General features: G+C 34.7%; 4 protein-coding genes across 4 annotated transcripts; all 4 read left to right on the top strand.

The window, feature by feature from the left end:
- Window positions 1-297: 297 nt before the first annotated feature.
- LOC147563235 (uncharacterized) lies at window positions 298-1,920 on the top strand. The gene is made up of 4 exons (XM_086635734.1): window positions 298-686; window positions 792-881; window positions 1,011-1,107; window positions 1,650-1,920. The coding sequence occupies exons 1-4, from the start codon at window positions 470-472 to the stop codon at window positions 1,786-1,788; spliced, it is 543 nt and encodes a 180-aa protein (XP_086491860.1). The 5' UTR covers window positions 298-469; the 3' UTR covers window positions 1,789-1,920.
- A 213-nt stretch (window positions 1,921-2,133) lies between these two features.
- On the top strand, window positions 2,134-4,981 carry LOC147563234 (Tetratricopeptide repeat (TPR)-like superfamily protein). The gene has a single exon (XM_086635717.1). It carries the CDS (start codon window positions 2,230-2,232, stop codon window positions 4,852-4,854), a length of 2,625 nt encoding a protein of 874 aa, XP_086491843.1. The 5' UTR covers window positions 2,134-2,229; the 3' UTR covers window positions 4,855-4,981.
- Window positions 4,982-5,299: 318 nt separating this feature from the next.
- On the top strand, window positions 5,300-7,113 carry LOC147563233 (PPR containing protein (DUF179)). Its single transcript, XM_086635724.1, has 2 exons — window positions 5,300-5,692; window positions 6,017-7,113. The coding sequence occupies exons 1-2, from the start codon at window positions 5,530-5,532 to the stop codon at window positions 6,787-6,789; spliced, it is 936 nt and encodes a 311-aa protein (XP_086491850.1). The 5' UTR covers window positions 5,300-5,529; the 3' UTR covers window positions 6,790-7,113.
- Window positions 7,114-11,308: 4,195 nt separating this feature from the next.
- LOC147563232 (T-box transcription factor, putative (DUF863)) lies at window positions 11,309-16,872 on the top strand. The gene is made up of 4 exons (XM_086635709.1): window positions 11,309-12,372; window positions 13,330-13,559; window positions 13,699-14,449; window positions 14,679-16,872. Exons 2-4 carry the CDS (start codon window positions 13,332-13,334, stop codon window positions 16,616-16,618), a joined length of 2,919 nt encoding a protein of 972 aa, XP_086491835.1. The 5' UTR covers window positions 11,309-12,372; window positions 13,330-13,331; the 3' UTR covers window positions 16,619-16,872.
- The last annotated feature ends 239 nt before the right edge of the window (window positions 16,873-17,111 follow it).

Genomic DNA, 17,111 nt, shown 5'->3' with positions numbered 1-17,111 from the left:
ATAGAAAAAACAAACAGCACCTTAGTATGGGAAATATATTTTCATGTAAACTGGTTCTAGTCGGGAACTAGTTCTTCTCCTTATGAAAGATGGAACCAAATTACTTCCATATTTCCTTCTCTCAGGTAGTGTTTGTTTTTTTTTTCTATGTCACTAAGAGGAGTGAAGTTTTCGAGGCGTATTTTGAATGTTTATTATTTTTGTTTGCTTCGTCTGAATGACTGGTTTAGAATTTGTTTTGAGTTAGACGAGTCGAACGAATCAAATTAAAGCCAGACAGATGTGAGATGGAATCTCAATGAACAGTTAGGATTGATTTGAAATGGGTTCCAAAACTTCCTTAGCATAGGCTGATCCTTGGCCTCATAATTTTTCTGTCTTCTATCTTCACTTCACAGTTTCTACCTCTCCCTTTTAAAACTAGAGATAGAAAACATTTAGAGAGAGAGAGAGAGAGAGAAGATAAACAATGGTTTCCTCATCTTGTTCTTTATTCACCAATTCAATCTCTCTCCTCTCACCTAACTCCACAGTCCCTGAGAAGAATCTCAATTCTCAGAAGACTACCAGTCTCTGTTTTAGTGAAAGACCCAAACCTGTTATTAGCTCTGTTTCTCTTTCTTCCTCACAATCTATTGTTGTTCCTCTTGCTGCTTCACTTGCTGTTCTTCTCTGGTCAAATCCAGGTAAACCCACTTCTAATCTTCATCTCTCTGTGTGTATGTCTCTCTCTCTCTCTCTCTCTAATCAAGCAAACAAGCTTATTATGGTTGTTGTTGTTGTTGTTGCAGTTAATGCTGGAATTTTATCAGGGTATTCAGGGATAGAATCCATCCCAGGTCCTCAACTACCTGAAATCGACTTCCTTACCCGTTTTAATGGTTTGATTTTTTGCTTTCCTATATAAGTACATATTTCCTGATATTAAGACATCATCTATGAAGAGAAATTTGGTTAATTAATTTGATTGATCTTCTTGAAGATATATTGTAAATGTTGTCATTTTGCAGCTGAGAATCAGAAAAAATATGCTGAATTTGATGAAAGATTCAAGTCATCTCCAGTGCTTAAGGAGCTATTAGAACGATCAAGATTGAATAAAGAAAAGTAAGAAAATCCATTACATTATACTAACAATTCGATACGATAGCCACATTGTGCTCAGGGTAGTGTATCTTGTAGCCTGAGTAATAGGTGTGATGTCAGTATCTTGAGTTGTCGAGGTCTTTTCGTTGGACTTGTGAGAGCTCACACCTAGAACAAAACACTGTATGTTTGGGCTTGAGACTAGGTGTCAAAGTAATACCAGATGTTAGGAGTTGGGTCGTACATGTGGTGGTATTAGAGTCGAGGACGACTCATCTGTGAGAGTGAAAGTTGCATAACATTTCATCACTCAGGGACTGCCCAAAGCGTAGATTATATGTGGGATGTCAGTACCTCGAAGTGATAAAACGTGTTTTTGATGGACTTGTAAGAGTTCATGCCAAGAACAAGCCCGTGGACAATGTGGTAGAGGCTAATTGAGGACAATATCGACAAATGTTTCCCAACTAGGCGACCAAATAATCAACCCTTGAAAACATATATACATTATATAAAATAGTAGAGTACAGAGTGGGAGGAATTTAATTGTGGGAAAATTTCAGGAACAAGCAAGAAATTCAAGACAAATACTGTCTAAGAGGGGCAGAGTGGGGTGTGGGAGATTGCTCAACTGATGGAATGACAGAAGATGAAAAGGAGAAATTCATTACAATGTTAAGAGAAAAAGTTGGAACAAAATAATAGTACTCTCTTATTAAGAATGGGACTAATTCTTGTTTTTTTGTTTCTCAAGTTTCTTTTGATTTTTTTTCATGGTAGAAATCTTATATATGTAAAATTTTGATTAATCTATTGTCTAATTCAAATACCAAATCTAACTGGTGTTACAGTTATGTCTCGTGAAGACTTCACCAAGAACAAAAATCCGCACATAATGTAAAATCTCAAAACGCTAACGAGAGTGTCTCAGAGCCTAGACTATAGGTGTAAAAGCTTCATAAGTGGTAAAAACAAAGTAAATACCGGCAACCGCTAAGGTTTCAACACCCACAAATAATGTACCTAGCCACCTAGGTATCCGAGCCCGGCCTATTTCCCACCCCAATGTGGAAACCAGAGGCCCCAAAACAAAATTTAAGGTGATAGTATTGAAAGTTGACAGAACAAAGAAAATTTAAAAATATGACACCACTTTATATGCCTCTCTTCAAAAACTGCACTAATCCAAGAACACTCTCACAACTTCATGCTCATCTTTTGATTTCTGGTCTCCAAAAAAATTCTCTTGCTTCCACCAAACTCATTGAAACTTATGCCAAAATGGGTAATCTTGAATCATCTCAAATTGTATTTAATACCTTCTCAAATCCTGATTCTTTCATGTGGGGTGTACTAATTAAAAATTATGTTTGGAATTTCTTCTTCAAAGAAGCTATTTCAGTTTATCATGATTTGTTACTTAAAGAAACTCAATTATGTAGTTATATTTTTCCATCTATTCTTAAAGCTTGTTCAGGTCTTGGGGATCTTTGTTTAGGTAAGAAGATTCATGGGAGGATAATTAAAAGTGGGTTTGAATCAGATAAAGTTATAGAGACTTCATTGATTTGTATGTATGGAGATAGAGGTTGTTTAGATTATGCACGTCAAGTGTTTGATAAAATTCTTATTAGAGACTTAGTTTCTTGGAGTTCAATGATTTTAAGCTATGTTAGAAATGAAAGACCCCATGAGAGTTTGGGATTATTTCGTCAGATGTTATTAGAAGGAAGCAAAGTTGATTCAGTAACAATGCTTAGTGTAATTGAAGCTTGTTCCGAATTAGGGTTTCGTAGTTTAGCAAAGTCTGTACATTGTTATATATTAAGAAACAAGATTCAAATTGATGGGTCATTAGAGAATTCTCTTATAGTTATGTACCATAAATGTGGGGACTTGGAAAGTTCAGAGCTTGTGTTTAACAAGTTGTCTAACAAGACTACTTCTTCATTTACTGCAATGGTTTCCTGCTATAATAATCACGCTAGATTTCAAGACGCGTTGAACGTTTTCATTAAAATGCAAGAATTTGAAGTAGAGACAAATTCGATAACAGTAATGGGTATTTTGACATCTTGTTCTCAGCTTGGTTTGATCAGAGAGGGTAAGTCTGTACATGGGTTTGTTATTAGAAGAGGTTTAGATTCTGATTTCGATTTAGTCGGGCCTTCACTTCTAGACATGTACGCTAGTTGTGGGAAGCTAGAAAGTTGCCAAAATGTGTTTGGTTCGATCCAAGAGAAAAGTTTAGTTTTATGGAATTCAATTATATCAGTTTATGCTCGTAATGGGTTGTTTGAAGAGGCGTTGGGATTTTTCGTGCAACTCCATATACAAGGACTACGACCTGATTCATTTACGTTAGCTAGTTCTCTCTCTGCCTGTGGAGCTACTGGTTCTTCTAAGCTTGGAAGTCAAATTCATGGCTATACTACTAAAACAGGCTTGGGTTCGAACGAATTTGTTCATAATTCTCTCATAGATATGTACTCTAAGTGTGGGTCTGTCGATAATGCGTTCATGACATTCAACGAGATCAAACCAAAAAACGTGGTAACTTGGAATTCGATGATTAGTGGGTTTGTTCGAAACGGAAATTCTGTCGAAGCAATCACTCTGTTAGACCAAATATACTTCGAAGGTCTAGAGCTTAATAAGGTAACCTTCTTAACTGCAATTCAAGCTTGTTCTCATTTGGGATATCTTGGTAAAGGGAAAGTTTTTCATAACCAGCTTATTATCCATGGTTTAGAAAAGGATTCTTATGTTGATTCGGCTCTCATAGACATGTATTCTAAATGTGGAGATCTTCGAATGGCTCGGGTAGTCTTCGATAACTTATTAGAAAGATCTGTAGTTTCTTGGAGTTCCATGATATCAGGATACGGAATTCATGGTCATGTTGACATTGCCATTTCGCTCTTTCACGAGATGATAAATTCAGGTATCAAACCTAATGAAGTAACATTCATGAGCATTTTATCTGCATGTAGTCATTGTGGATTAGTCGAAGAAGGTAAATTCTATTTCAATTTGATGAAGAACTTTGATATTGAACCCAAGTTAGAACACTGTGTTTATATGGTTGATCTTTTAAGTCGATCGGGTGATATCGAAACTGCATTTGAGTTCATAAAATCTACCCCATTCCCTCCAAGTGCAAGCATGTGGGGAGCTTTACTAAATGGTTGTCGAATTCATCGAAGAATGGACATGATCGAAACCATTCAAAAAAACATATTAGAACTTGAACCAGATAATTCGGGATACTATATATTACTATCTAATACTTTTGCAGAAGGAGGAAACATGGATGAATTTAGAAAAATGAGATCAATGATGAAAGATACTGGTGTAAGGAAACCACCCGGATACAGTTCAATCGAAATAAACCGAAAAATCTACAGATTTGGTGCAGGTGATACTTCTCATTCTAAAATGAATGAAGTTTATAGATTATTAGATGATATAAGAAGTTTAGCAGAAAAACAAGGTTATTTGTTAGAAACAGATTCTTCTATTGAAATTGAAGGAATGAAGAGAAATAGTGCTCAGAGTCATAGTGAAAAACTTGCCATAGCATTTGGGATTATAAATACTAGTCCTGGAACTATACTACGAGTATCGAAAAACTTAAGAGTTTGTATTGATTGTCATACGTTTGCGAAATTTGTTTCGAAGATTACAGATAGGGTGATAATAATGAGAGATTTAAATAGATTTCATCATTTTGCAAATGGGAGTTGTTCTTGTAGAGATTATTGGTGATGAGATATCAAAATGGTATCTATGTAAAATATGTTTCTTTGTTGTAGATTAGCCCTAGCCCCTAGGTATGTTCGCTAAATCACAGTATTTAATTTCACTTATGCAGAATGAACGTTCTTTCATAGTATCAGAGCTTGAAGTTTCTAGAAAACTCTGGATTCATAGTTTCTGAAGTGATATAAATTTTTATTCTGCTCCTGGAGATCCCCAAACGAGATCGGACCTTTAAATCTTCGAAATCTATAGACAGAATTGAGACGTGGAGTTTATAGCACCACTATGGGATAAATCCAACACTCACTCAAATCCAAACTACACCCATAAACACTGGACTATCACACATTTACATGTCACTACATCCGAGTTGACTCAATCAATTTTAGCCGATTTCTTATTCAATTGGAACTGCCGAGTCAACTAGGTTTGGATGTGGCCACGTTGGAATAGGAAGCCTAGTTTATCCATTTAGGAAAGGGGAGAAAAAAAAGTGATAGTCCAACCAAAAACGATCAAAAAGATGGTGAGGTTTTGAAACAGCTTGTGGTATACAATTTTTCATATTTTTCATTATATAGACTCTTCTTATCCTCTCCAAATCTTTCATGTCCTAACTTAGTGAGAGAAAGTAATTAGTACAACTATAGAGAGAGAGAGAGAGAGAGGTTGAAGAAGAAGATGATGAGTATGGAAGGGACTTGTTTTTTAACATCAAATTCTTTCATCAAAACCATGGATTTGATGCCTTCAATTAAACCAAGACTACCCAATTTGGCAAAGAAAAGAATCAATAAATTTCCTCTTAGAATTGGTGGAAATTCTAACTACTCTACTTTTACATGTAAGTTTTCTCTCTCTCTATCTACTTTTACTAAATTTAGGTTTTTTTAATCATGTGGAAATGTTATGTTTGAGTCATGATCATCAAATTCTTGGATGAAATTTTATGTCTTCAAATCTTCAATTGAGCCCTCTCATACTCTAAGTTGCCCACGACCTAACCTAGATTCGAAACCCAGTTATAAAACCTGTTATGTGATGTGAGAGGATTGTACGTACAAATATATGAATGTAATATACCAGAAGTCAACTACGAAATTGGTTAAGATTTACTTTTATCTATTTTGACATTTTGATAATTGGGTGTTGGACAAAAACACAATAGGTCGGAGCCTCTTACAACCATCATCCAATGATGACTACGAGCCGACAAATGATGCTGACTGGAGATCATTTCGAGCAAGGCTTGTTGCCGGGGAGCGAGCAACTAGGCAAGATGAACCGTCCACATGGGTAGATCCTGATACAGTCGAAGACCATCCACCCGAGATAACAATCGATGAGAAATGGGCACACCCACTCCATGAGCCAGAGAAAGGTTGCTTACTTATTGCGACAGAGAAGCTCGACGGGGTCCACATTTTTGAACGAACGGTGATCCTCCTCTTATCGACCGGGCCAGTCGGTCCGACCGGCATTATACTCAATCGACCGTCGTTGATGTCAATTAAAGAGACTAGATCAACTGTTCTAGATATTGGAGGTATATTTTCTGATAGGCCATTGTTCTTTGGAGGCCCATTAGAGGAAGGGTTCTTTTTGTTAAGCCCATCACAACTTAAAGAAGGTAGTAGTGAAGATGATGGGGTAGGTAAAAGTGGTGTATTTGAGGAAGTAATGAAAGGTTTGTATTATGGGACTAAAGAAAGTGTGGGGTGTGCAGCTGAAATGGTTAAAAGAAATGTTGTAGATTTGGGTGATTTTAGGTTTTTTGATGGGTATTGTGGGTGGGAAAAAGAACAACTAAAAGATGAAATTAGGGCTGGTTATTGGACAGTGGCAGCTTGTAGTCCAAGTGTGATTGGTTTAACTAGTGTTGGAAGGATTGGGTTATGGGAAGAGATATTAGGACTTATGGGTCAAAGAAAAGTATGGTAGGGACCCTAAAAGAAACCCTAACTTTTTTGGTCTAAAGGACACTAAAGCTGGTTGATTGTGCCCTAAAAAGCCAAAATAGGAACATGTAATTGTGGATTCTGACTGTCTTTTAGGTTTTCAAGAATTGAGAAATAAAAGGGTATTCCTTGAAAGTTGGTTTTTTGGGGTTGTGAAGAGATAGGGATCCTTAAATTTAAGGGGATTCCTCTTGAAATTGTGACCCCAAAAAAAAGATGTGATTTTTTTTTTTTGGAATGTCCTTCATTTTCAATGACCTAATTTATGTACATATTGTTATTTTAAGTTAAAATTGATTATGGTAAAGTTCCTATTTGTAGTAGTAGATTTGTGGTTCTCAAATTGAGGAAACTTGTTCCAATTTATGGGGGTATTAGATATTTTGGCCTTCATTCTTGTGTTTAATTAAGATTTCCTCAAATAGCTATTGATCATGAAATATTCACAATTTAATTTATGGTTGGATTATTTGTGGTCGACAGGTAGACTAGTAGTTTAAGCAAACTTTCATCTGGTTAGGTGTTAGAAATCAGAAAAGATGAATTTCTTTGCACAAATTTGATATATATATAATCGCCTAATAATTGAATAAGAAGAAATTTAATTTCGAAAGGAGAGGTGTAGCTTAGAAAGAAAAACAACTTTTGTCATTAGATTTATATTCTACACCAATCAAGGAATACATTCATTGACCACATCAATGGTAGTCTCTAATTAGCATGATCTCCTCCAAGAATAGGAAAAAGAATGTGTTCTTTAGCAATATTCGTTTTCTACTTTTCGGGATAAGCTTGATATTTTCTTTTAGGGTTTTTTGAATTTGTCCCTAGATGGTAATTGTGTTTATCTATCTCAATAATGGGCAATCGAATTTGTGAGACTTATTATTTTTGACAATACACTAAAGTCATGTTTGACACAAGAAAATTGGAATCATAAATTAAATAATATACGGATGAAATAATTATCTACGAATCATATTCTTCACTAAAACAAATGTTGAAGTACGATATTATAATTACTAAAATCACATTATCGCATTATTATTATTGGTAGTCATATTCTTTTTTCGCACGACAAATATTGTGTTACTATTCTAAACAAGAATAGTAAATCCAAAGAGGTAAAGTCATTGCCAATTATTGAAGTGGTAAACTCTATTACCGATTAGTATCAAGGGAGTCATGTAAAGAAATCCGTTTCTTTTGAAATGTATTTTATAAAATGCAATCGTGGACGACTTTAGTACTAGCGAATACATACTATTTTCCTACACACATTGTCAACTGACCTCAAATTATCTAATATAAAATGTTCGAAATATTTTATAGATAGTTGGAAGTCAAATTAAAAGCCAAAGTGTAAATGGAGTGTCACTATAAGTAAAATGCTAAGAATATTAAGGAACTTGGATGCATAGACAGCAAAATGGAACCCATGATAAAAAAATGGTTGGTATGTCCCTTTCAGCAAGACCATCAAAATTTGTATCATTCTATTTTTATAATTAGAGACTTCCTTCTTCACAAAATCTCTTTTACTCCAAAGTCCAAACTGTTATTTTCGGCAAAAAAATCAATTTGAATTGTCAAAGTTACTTATAAGAACTGAACTTACTAAAAAGATTAGTCTTTTCGCACGGATAAATTATACATATGATATAATTGAAAACTAGATTTGCAACTTTTAAACTATAAAAATGCAAACTCTGAGGACATGGTTAGCCCGATCAAATTTTCATAACATAGGAATTTGGGTTGTGATCTTAGCAAAAATCAATTTAGAATCACTTAAAAAGTAGTAATAGATTTGGTTGATTTATTAGCCCAATAACATATAGATTGGATCGGATTGGATCCTGTACGGATTCCAATGAAATTGTTATCCCAATACCTAGGATAGAATCTCATCTCATTATAAATTTTTTTTGTTCTATTTTGGTGGTTTGGAACAAAATTTAGGCTTGATTAATAATTATTTTTATCCCCTCAGCCTGCATTAAGCTACTATTTTGAAAAGGGCAAAAATTAATATTCATAAATTTTATTAATATGTATTTAAATAAGTTAGCTGTCACATATTTCAGGCACTAACACACAAAATATATCGTAAAATTAAAGAAGGACTCGTATTTAAGGGAAAGTTGTAATAGTTCATGTTCAGTAAGCATCAGATATTTTGAATAGACTCGTTTAACCTTCGTAAAAAAAAACAAAAAAAGTCATGTCTATAAAATTACGAAAATAGGGGAGGACTCAAAAACTTATAAAATTGAGTAATCAACAAAATAAATTAGAAGGTTTTTTTTTTACCAAACTGTTAGGAGCCCTTATTTACTTCATTCTCTCGACAGACTATTAATTTTGGGAAAGGAAGGTGGATTACCAATCAATGACTGACAGGTGTACAACAAATCTTGACGGGATTTGAGTGCGTACCAGACACAATATTGATGAGTAGTTTGAAGAAAATCTAGGGTTAATTTTGTCAGACGCAAACTCATTTTAGAAGCCCAAGATTCGTGGGCGCAGATCCACATTGGGATCAGAGAGTTTTTAGTGATACAGAAAAACAAATCTAGAGAGAGAAACTCAAATAATTCCAAATGAAATTTCGTGTACGGACAACGTCCCTAAATTCTTTTTTATTTACAGAATAACCCCTATTAATTATGGAAAAATACTGTTATACCCTTAACCACATTAATAGTTGACTTAAGTGATTGGTTCATAAGATCAAACATTTATCATGATAGTGATGTACCTAATTCTGCCTTAAATGGGCCCCACTTAACCCTAACTATTAATATTACCATAATAAACATGCTTAGTTGTAAAAATGATTTATTCTAATATATCCATAACATCTAGTCACTATTTAACAAATTTAATTGGACAATTTAGTACAATTTTCAAACTTTTTCAATTAACAGGTTCTTGTTGTCATTATGGTTCTAAATTATTACTTCACCTATAAGAACATGTTCTTACTTCCTTACTTGATTATAGTTATTAAGTAAATTTGTGTTTACTTTTTATCTTTTAGAATAATTGATCATACTTTAGGTTAAGTCAACAACCTTTCGTTTGAGTGGTAAGAGGTATAATATTCCACCTTACAGGTCAAGGGTTCGAGGTACACGCTGAACAATTAAAAAAAAATTTAGATTTATATTTAAATGGCCTACATATTTTGACTTATATGTTTCTATTCGACCCAAGTTTTGTACAACGATGGATCACAAGGACGGACAAAGTCACTAGTCCACCTCCAACCCCCTCTTCCACTCATGTGTTTCGCCCTTTAGTATATATTAATTAAAATTGTTAATTATATAGTGAATATAATACTATTGGAGATGTGTTTTTTAATTCAACTCAAAATTTCAATAAATTACCTACCTAATTATATTGTACACAGAGAAATAAGTGTAAACTTCATGATTATAAATTTTTATGATCAACCAAAGTTTTTCGTTAATAGATATTGAAACTATTATATTTTTTGTCTGAGAGCCTTGAACTTTTAAATAACTTAAATTATCTATTAAATATAAATTCGATTTTCTTTTTGAGACAAAAAAGATGAGATCCAAAGAAGAAAAAGAAGGGAGAAAAAAAATCAAAACCATGGTGACTCATGACAACATTGAAATGAGAAAAATTGTATTGAAACAAAAAAATCTATGGTGGAAGTCATACATCATATATAACCTATTTCTTAAACCATATACTATAGGGTTCCTTTCAAATCTAGTTATTTAAATATTTCAATGCTTAAAGTTTCACACATCTTGTATGATAAAGACTCAAGGAGAGGGAGAGTTATGGTGGGGTCATTTATCACCACCTTAATCCCAACTAACTCCCTTTATTAGACTCCAAATTATTTATCAATATATAAATTAATTCTTACAAATTTCACCATTCCCATAAAAGCCTTGACTTGACTTTGCAAAGAAGATTTGTAGATATACATATAAAAATAATAGTACAAATAATCATAACACTTGCGAAAATAGCTTTTTTTTGTAGCGGCGATTATATTTTTGGTAATTTCGTTTTCTTTAGTTATAACGCACACCCTTATAATTTTATTGTGTTAATTTAGTCTATCTCAAGTAAAACAGAAAAATAGATTTTGTATTAATATAGTCTAAGAACTTTATAACTTATCTTGTTAGCCATGTTTATTGAATTGAAGCAACATTTTCTATTAAAAGTATTGGGAGTGGGAAAAAGATAGCATAAAAGAGAAAGTAAAAAAAGGAAAAAGAAAAGGAAAGATAACAACAAAGGGTATTAGTGAAGTTACCTAACAACCCTAGAAATATCAAATATTTTTCGAAGTAAAGTGGACCTATTCAAAAACACATAAATCACACCAAATGGGTGATAATGGTACTAAAGAAAAACAATGAAACCTTTTTTTTTAGTTACAACCTATAAAATATAAAAAATATACAAAAATAAATAAATATGAAACATGAAAAAAGATAAACGATAATAATGTTTGAGAAATTCTATAATCACTTATTGTTTGATTCAAAATTTGACTTTAATATTTTGGTCACAAAAGTTTTATCTTTAATTTTAAATCACAGTAACTTTTTTTTTTACAATAGTTTATGATCATAAGCAGTAAAGGACGTGTAACATCATTTCATAAACCGATCAACGAATAAAGATTTACTAGAAAAAAATATTTATCAGTTATATATTTTGTATTACTGAAACCTTAGTGATATTCTCTTCGAGTTATACTCCAAAATAATTCTGATCTATTTTGGTAAACAAGTAGGATTTACAAAGATAGTCGAAATTTACTTCTCTCTCTAAATCTTATCCATCCATGTAAGTCAGTCAAGATTCTGCAAGCCCAGGGATTTTGTTGAATTACTATATTTTTTTGACAAGAAAAAAGAGAATATTAAATGAAGGGGTGGTTGTGTGAGATTTTGGAGTAATTTAATTTAATTTAGAGAACCCAAAAGCAAAAAAAAAAAAAAAAGAAAGAAAAAACTGAAAGAATCTTGAAATGCCCATTTCTTCCCTACAAACAGCGTTCCTCAAAAACCCAGAAAGAAATAAAAAATAAAGATTGAAGAAGTGAAAAAGCAGAGAATAAAGGAGACTGGATGTTGACAAATTTCAAGTCACTGTTCTGGGAAGGTCGTTTGTTTTTGTAGAGAGAGATTTCTTATCTGGGATCTCTCTCTTTCTCTCTCTCTCTCTAAAAAAAAAAAATCAAGACTGGCCCAGCAGATCGAAATCTCTTCTCTTTCTTTTCTATCTAAGATGACGATCTAAGCTTTACTTCAATGGCGTTTCAGTGAGATACCCACCTCTTTTTTCTCGCTCTTTAAGACAGTTTTCTTGATTTATTTGTTTTTTTCTCTTTCTATCTCTATTCTTGTTATTCTTTAGTGGGGACCCAGACTGTGAATTTTCAAGAGAGAGAGAGAGAGAGATTGGGTTTGGGTCATTGAGGGTTCTTCATCAATTTTATTTCTCACTCTATGTTAGGGATTTTGAAGAGAAGTGATTAAGAAGATGTGGGTTTGAGGTAATTTTTTTGATTATTTTATGTTCTTAATTACTTAGATTGTTCTTGAGTTCTAAATTTGGGTTCTTGATTTGGGGGAATTAAAATTGATTTCATTTTCTTCTTTTTAATTGGGGATTTGGATTAAAGGGTTTATGTATTTTGTTATTGTGAGTTTCATTTACTGTTAGGTATGATGAATCTTAATCTATTGATTGTTATTGATTAAATTCCCCTTTTTAAACCAACCAAAAAGTAAGGGTTCTCTTTTTTACCATCTTGATGATAAGTGAAATTCGTGAAATGATGATATTTGGAAAGTTAGGGAACAAATTTGCATCTGGGTTTCCATTAAATGTTGAAATGAGATTTTGGTTTCTTCAATTCACAGTGATAGAATCTAGAGCTACTCCATGGCTTTGATTTATCAACCCTAAGCTTCAAAAAACTAGTATTGTTTGGATGGTTTTTGGCTGTTCAACTCTCAAGTTAAATGCATTGTATAAATCTATCTTAAAGTGTAAGGTGTTTACTCTTTGTCGATTTAAGTGGCGAGGAAGTGTTAAATTTGGGGAGTTTTTAACAAAGCACATTTGTTTCAGAATCTGATATAAATAGATCAATTGTTTTTCGGGTTTGTCTTGGTTTGGTATGTTGGAATTGCATTTGTTGTTTCAGTATTCTTCCTTAATGCCTTGAGTTCTTGCTTCGGCAAGTTCATCAAATTGTCGCGTTTAAATTACTTTCACGTCTTACCTGGAGCCGTTCGTCTTATAACACGGTTGCTAGTACTAATTTGGCGTTGGGGCAGCTAGTTTAGTTCCCATTTATTGTCAAAAATATATCGAGATTAGTTGAATATTATTTTATTAAATAGGGGAAAGCAGCTTTGACCTTTCATTTAGACTGGTAAAGTTTTCTTCGATGTTTGTTATTTAAAACGAGCGTGCTATGTTTTTTTTGGTGGGTTATCTGCAGGAATGGGAACAAAAGTCTTGTGCGAAAGCTTTTCACCGGTGTATCACTCCATGAGGGATCTTAATGAAGACGATAATGGCGGAAGCTGGCCTCTATATCGTGAAGATAAAATCCTGAAGAATGAACAATACTACAACTATTTCTTGCCTAGGTCTAGAATGGATGCATATCCAGAGTATGATAAGTTGAAGCAGACTATGATTGAACATGAGAATTTATTCCGGAGTCAGGTACTTCTTGTTTTGAATATCTTATATTATGATGGATAAAGTTTGTCGAGTATTTTCGTCTGTAGATCTGTATACGTTGTAACTTGTTGAAGTCGACTCTCTTTCTCTAGATGATCTTTTTTTGTTGTTGGCATTCCAGGTTAATGATCTACACCGTCTTTATAGAACACAAAGGAACATGATGAACGAGCTAAAATGGAAAGAGCTACACAACTATCAGAAACCAGGGGAGGGATCACAGACCAGTCCTTTTTCGTCTCAAGCACCGTCAGACAATGGCAATAAGATATGGCAAATTCCCAGTTTCCCCTTGGCGAGCTCCAAGTCTAGTGGACCGTCTATTTCAGGTGCTGACAGTACGCAATCTCCTCTGCATTTTATAAAAGAGGGTAGTGGGAAAACCACTCCATATCCTCTACAGAATGGATGCACTTCTAAGGTGTTATTTGATCTTCAACTTCCTGCTTCGGAGTACCTAGATAGTGAAGGGACGCCCATTAAAGAGGAAAAAGTTTCTCACTCATCAGCTGTTGTCGGTTGTCCTCAGGGTAATTGTGGGGTTACTCCTAGAATTGATATAAATCTCTCTCTTAGTGGTAGTGAAGAAGACGCTTCAAAATCTGATTCAGGTTTATGGAGTAGGCATGGGTTGTCTGATTTGAACCAACCTGTGCAAGTTGAAGAGAGAACAATTCCGTCTCCGGTTAACTTTATTGGAACTTCCAATCCTCAGATTCAGGCGTTAGATTTGCCTGCAAAACCGAAGTACCCAGGTTTTCCTCCGGATTTTTTCCGAAGTCCGCGGAAAGACACAAACAGTGAGTCTCGCGTAAATGGTGTATGCTTAGAGAATGAGGGAAAGAAAGAACGGCCATATAATCTCGAAGCTGGTTAGTATTGTTTGTTCAGAATTATATACAATTTTGTTGAGAAACCGAGTTTTTTTTATTTTTTAAATTTAATGCAAAATGAAACCATGGCAAGGTTTGACAAGAAAGCTTTGGACTATCAACCATATCTTGGATGTGAAGGGAATATTGTGGCCCATGTCTCTTAATTGTTATTTTTCATCGTTTTTCTTTGTAATGCACGATTTGATGTTGGGTTTTCTTCTTACAGGACAAAGAAAAGGAAACGTCAATTCTTTTCGTGAAGGAATCTGTTCAGGGAAGTTACCCTCACATCTTGAATCAACACAGGTCGATTTTAGAAGAAATCATGATCGTCCTGCATTCTCTATCTCTGATTATAGTAAGAGAGAGTCATGTAGTGAAAGAGCGGTTTGTCGTACAGAAATACCTGAAAGTAGTAGAAGCCACACAAACTATAATCATTTAGGTTCGGTTATGGATACCCGATTACCCAATTCATGTTCAAGTTTTCCTCAGTCGAAAGACAATTCCGAGTTTCCGTCTTTACCATCTTGGATAAAGTCAATTAGTTATCCTCGCGAGAAGTCAACATCAGTTACAGATCTCCCTTTCCTCAACTCATCTTTACCATTTACTACGAACAGAAGGCATCTTGATTACAACTCAAGATCAAACTCAACTTGCACAACGGAAATCTCCTTTCAGAATGGGTTTCTCAACGGGCCTCACTCAGAGTCCAATATATCCCAGAATCATTTCCCGTCGGTTCGCTTTGATTTCCTCAATGGCAGTATTAACAATAGCTCAGTTCCGGAACGGTTAGAAAACCGTATCCCCACTAAGTATTTTAGCAGTTCAGATTGTTTGGAGGTGAAATCTGTTAAGGGGTTGAACTTGAATATTCCCCCCTCGAATGGGTTTCAAAATGGGCAAATCTTACAACATGATCATGTGATCATAGATGTAGAAAGGAAGAATGAAAATCCGCCACGAGGGTTACCGTGGCTCAGAGCTCGTGAAACTGGTCCGGCGAAAGAAGAGTCTTCATCTACTTATGCTCATGAAGTTTCTGGTAATAGAGTTGAAGCTACTGAAAGACGAAGCTGTAAGGCGGGTGAATGCACTGATAATAGAAAGATTCTTGGTTTTCCTATTTTTGACAAGTCTTGCATTTCCAAGGAACAAGCTTCCCTTAGCTCTACCTCCAAGTTTCAGTACCCACAAGTTGATTGCAGTATCGATCTGTCTCACGAGGTTCCGAGGACGGGATCAAGGTCGAAGTTGTCTTTGGAGAATCTGAAAGGACTTGATTTAAACTGTTCTGGTTTTAGAAGCGATATTAATTTGAACGTATCTATAGAAGACGAAGAGAATCAATTCGCACCAGCTCTTCCAAGTTCAGTTATGAAGGTTAGAGTTGAAATAGATTTGGAGGTGCCAGTAGGGCCCGAGACTCCAGATGAAGATCATTCATTAAACCAACTTGAAGAACTCGAAAGAATTGCATCAGAGGCCATCATCTTCATGTCAGCATCAAATAGTAAGGTAACATCTGCTTTTAAATCATCCGAAGAATCTCTCAAGGAGTCTCTGAATTGGTTTGCAGATATAGTATCTTCAAAATGGACTGATCTTGAGGACGAGTCAGAACTAGTAATAAGAGACGATAAAGATTCGGCTTATGAGAGTGATTCCTTTGAGTCAATGACATTAAAACTAACCGAAACCAAATTGGACGAGTTATCTAGTGACATTTGGGTGCCCGAGATTCAAAATGAAGAAGAAACGGGTAATGCTTCTTCTCTAACAAAACGCCGAAGAGGGCAGTCGAGAAGGGGACGTCAGAAAAGGGATTTTCAAAGAGATATCCTTCCGGGTCTTGTTTCTCTATCTAGGCATGAAGTAACCGAAGATCTACAAGCATTCGGAGGGATGATGAGAGCTATGGGTCACAATTGGCAAAGAGGAAATGCAAGAAGAACTAAAAACGGATGGGTCCGTGGGAGAAGACGAACACAAGTTCCTGCGCCTATTGTTATAAGCTCTCCACCGAGAGAGCAACAACTGAATAACATTGAAGTGGTAGGGATTGAAGAGGGAGCTCTGAAAGGGTGGGGAAAGACGACTAGAAGGCCGAAGAGGCAGAGATTTCCAGCTGGTTCTCCTCTACCTTTAACTCAGGTATAGAAGAGAGAAACTTGAACTGGTGAATTTATTATAGATGAGAGGAAATGTGGGAAGTAGTAGAGATTTATGACCTTGACTCACTGAGATATAATGTTGTTGTGAGCCATGGAGATTGTGGGGCTTGTACATTGTCTTATTAGCCCTAGGGTTCAATTTATCCTGAGTGTCTTTTAAGTTTTAACAGTTTGTGTAAGTCATTACTAAGAATGTTTTTCATTGTTTTTATTTAAGAGATATATACTGACATTTCTTCATATGTGTGTCTTCTTATTGTTTTATGCTGTAAATTTGAAATTTTGTGTAATTTCGCTTCTTCCACACCTAGTCGAGTAGATGCTTTTCTCTGAATTGGAATGCTTTCCAGTCGGTTCATTTTTACATAAGAGTTTTAACTTTATAAATGTACTTATGCTATAGTTTAGATGGTGTTTTTTTTCTAGTTAATGTTCTTTGGGTATTTTTTGACGATATTTGTTAGCATATTTTGCATTTC

This window comes from Eschscholzia californica, unplaced genomic scaffold (genome assembly GCF_041429995.1).
Source record: "Eschscholzia californica isolate CP2 unplaced genomic scaffold, dmEscCali1.0.p SCAF_1, whole genome shotgun sequence".
Classification (NCBI taxonomy): Eukaryota; Viridiplantae; Streptophyta; class Magnoliopsida; order Ranunculales; family Papaveraceae; genus Eschscholzia; species Eschscholzia californica.
The sequence above is the reverse complement of the archived record's forward strand: the minus strand, read 5'-3'. Positions and strand labels throughout refer to the sequence as shown.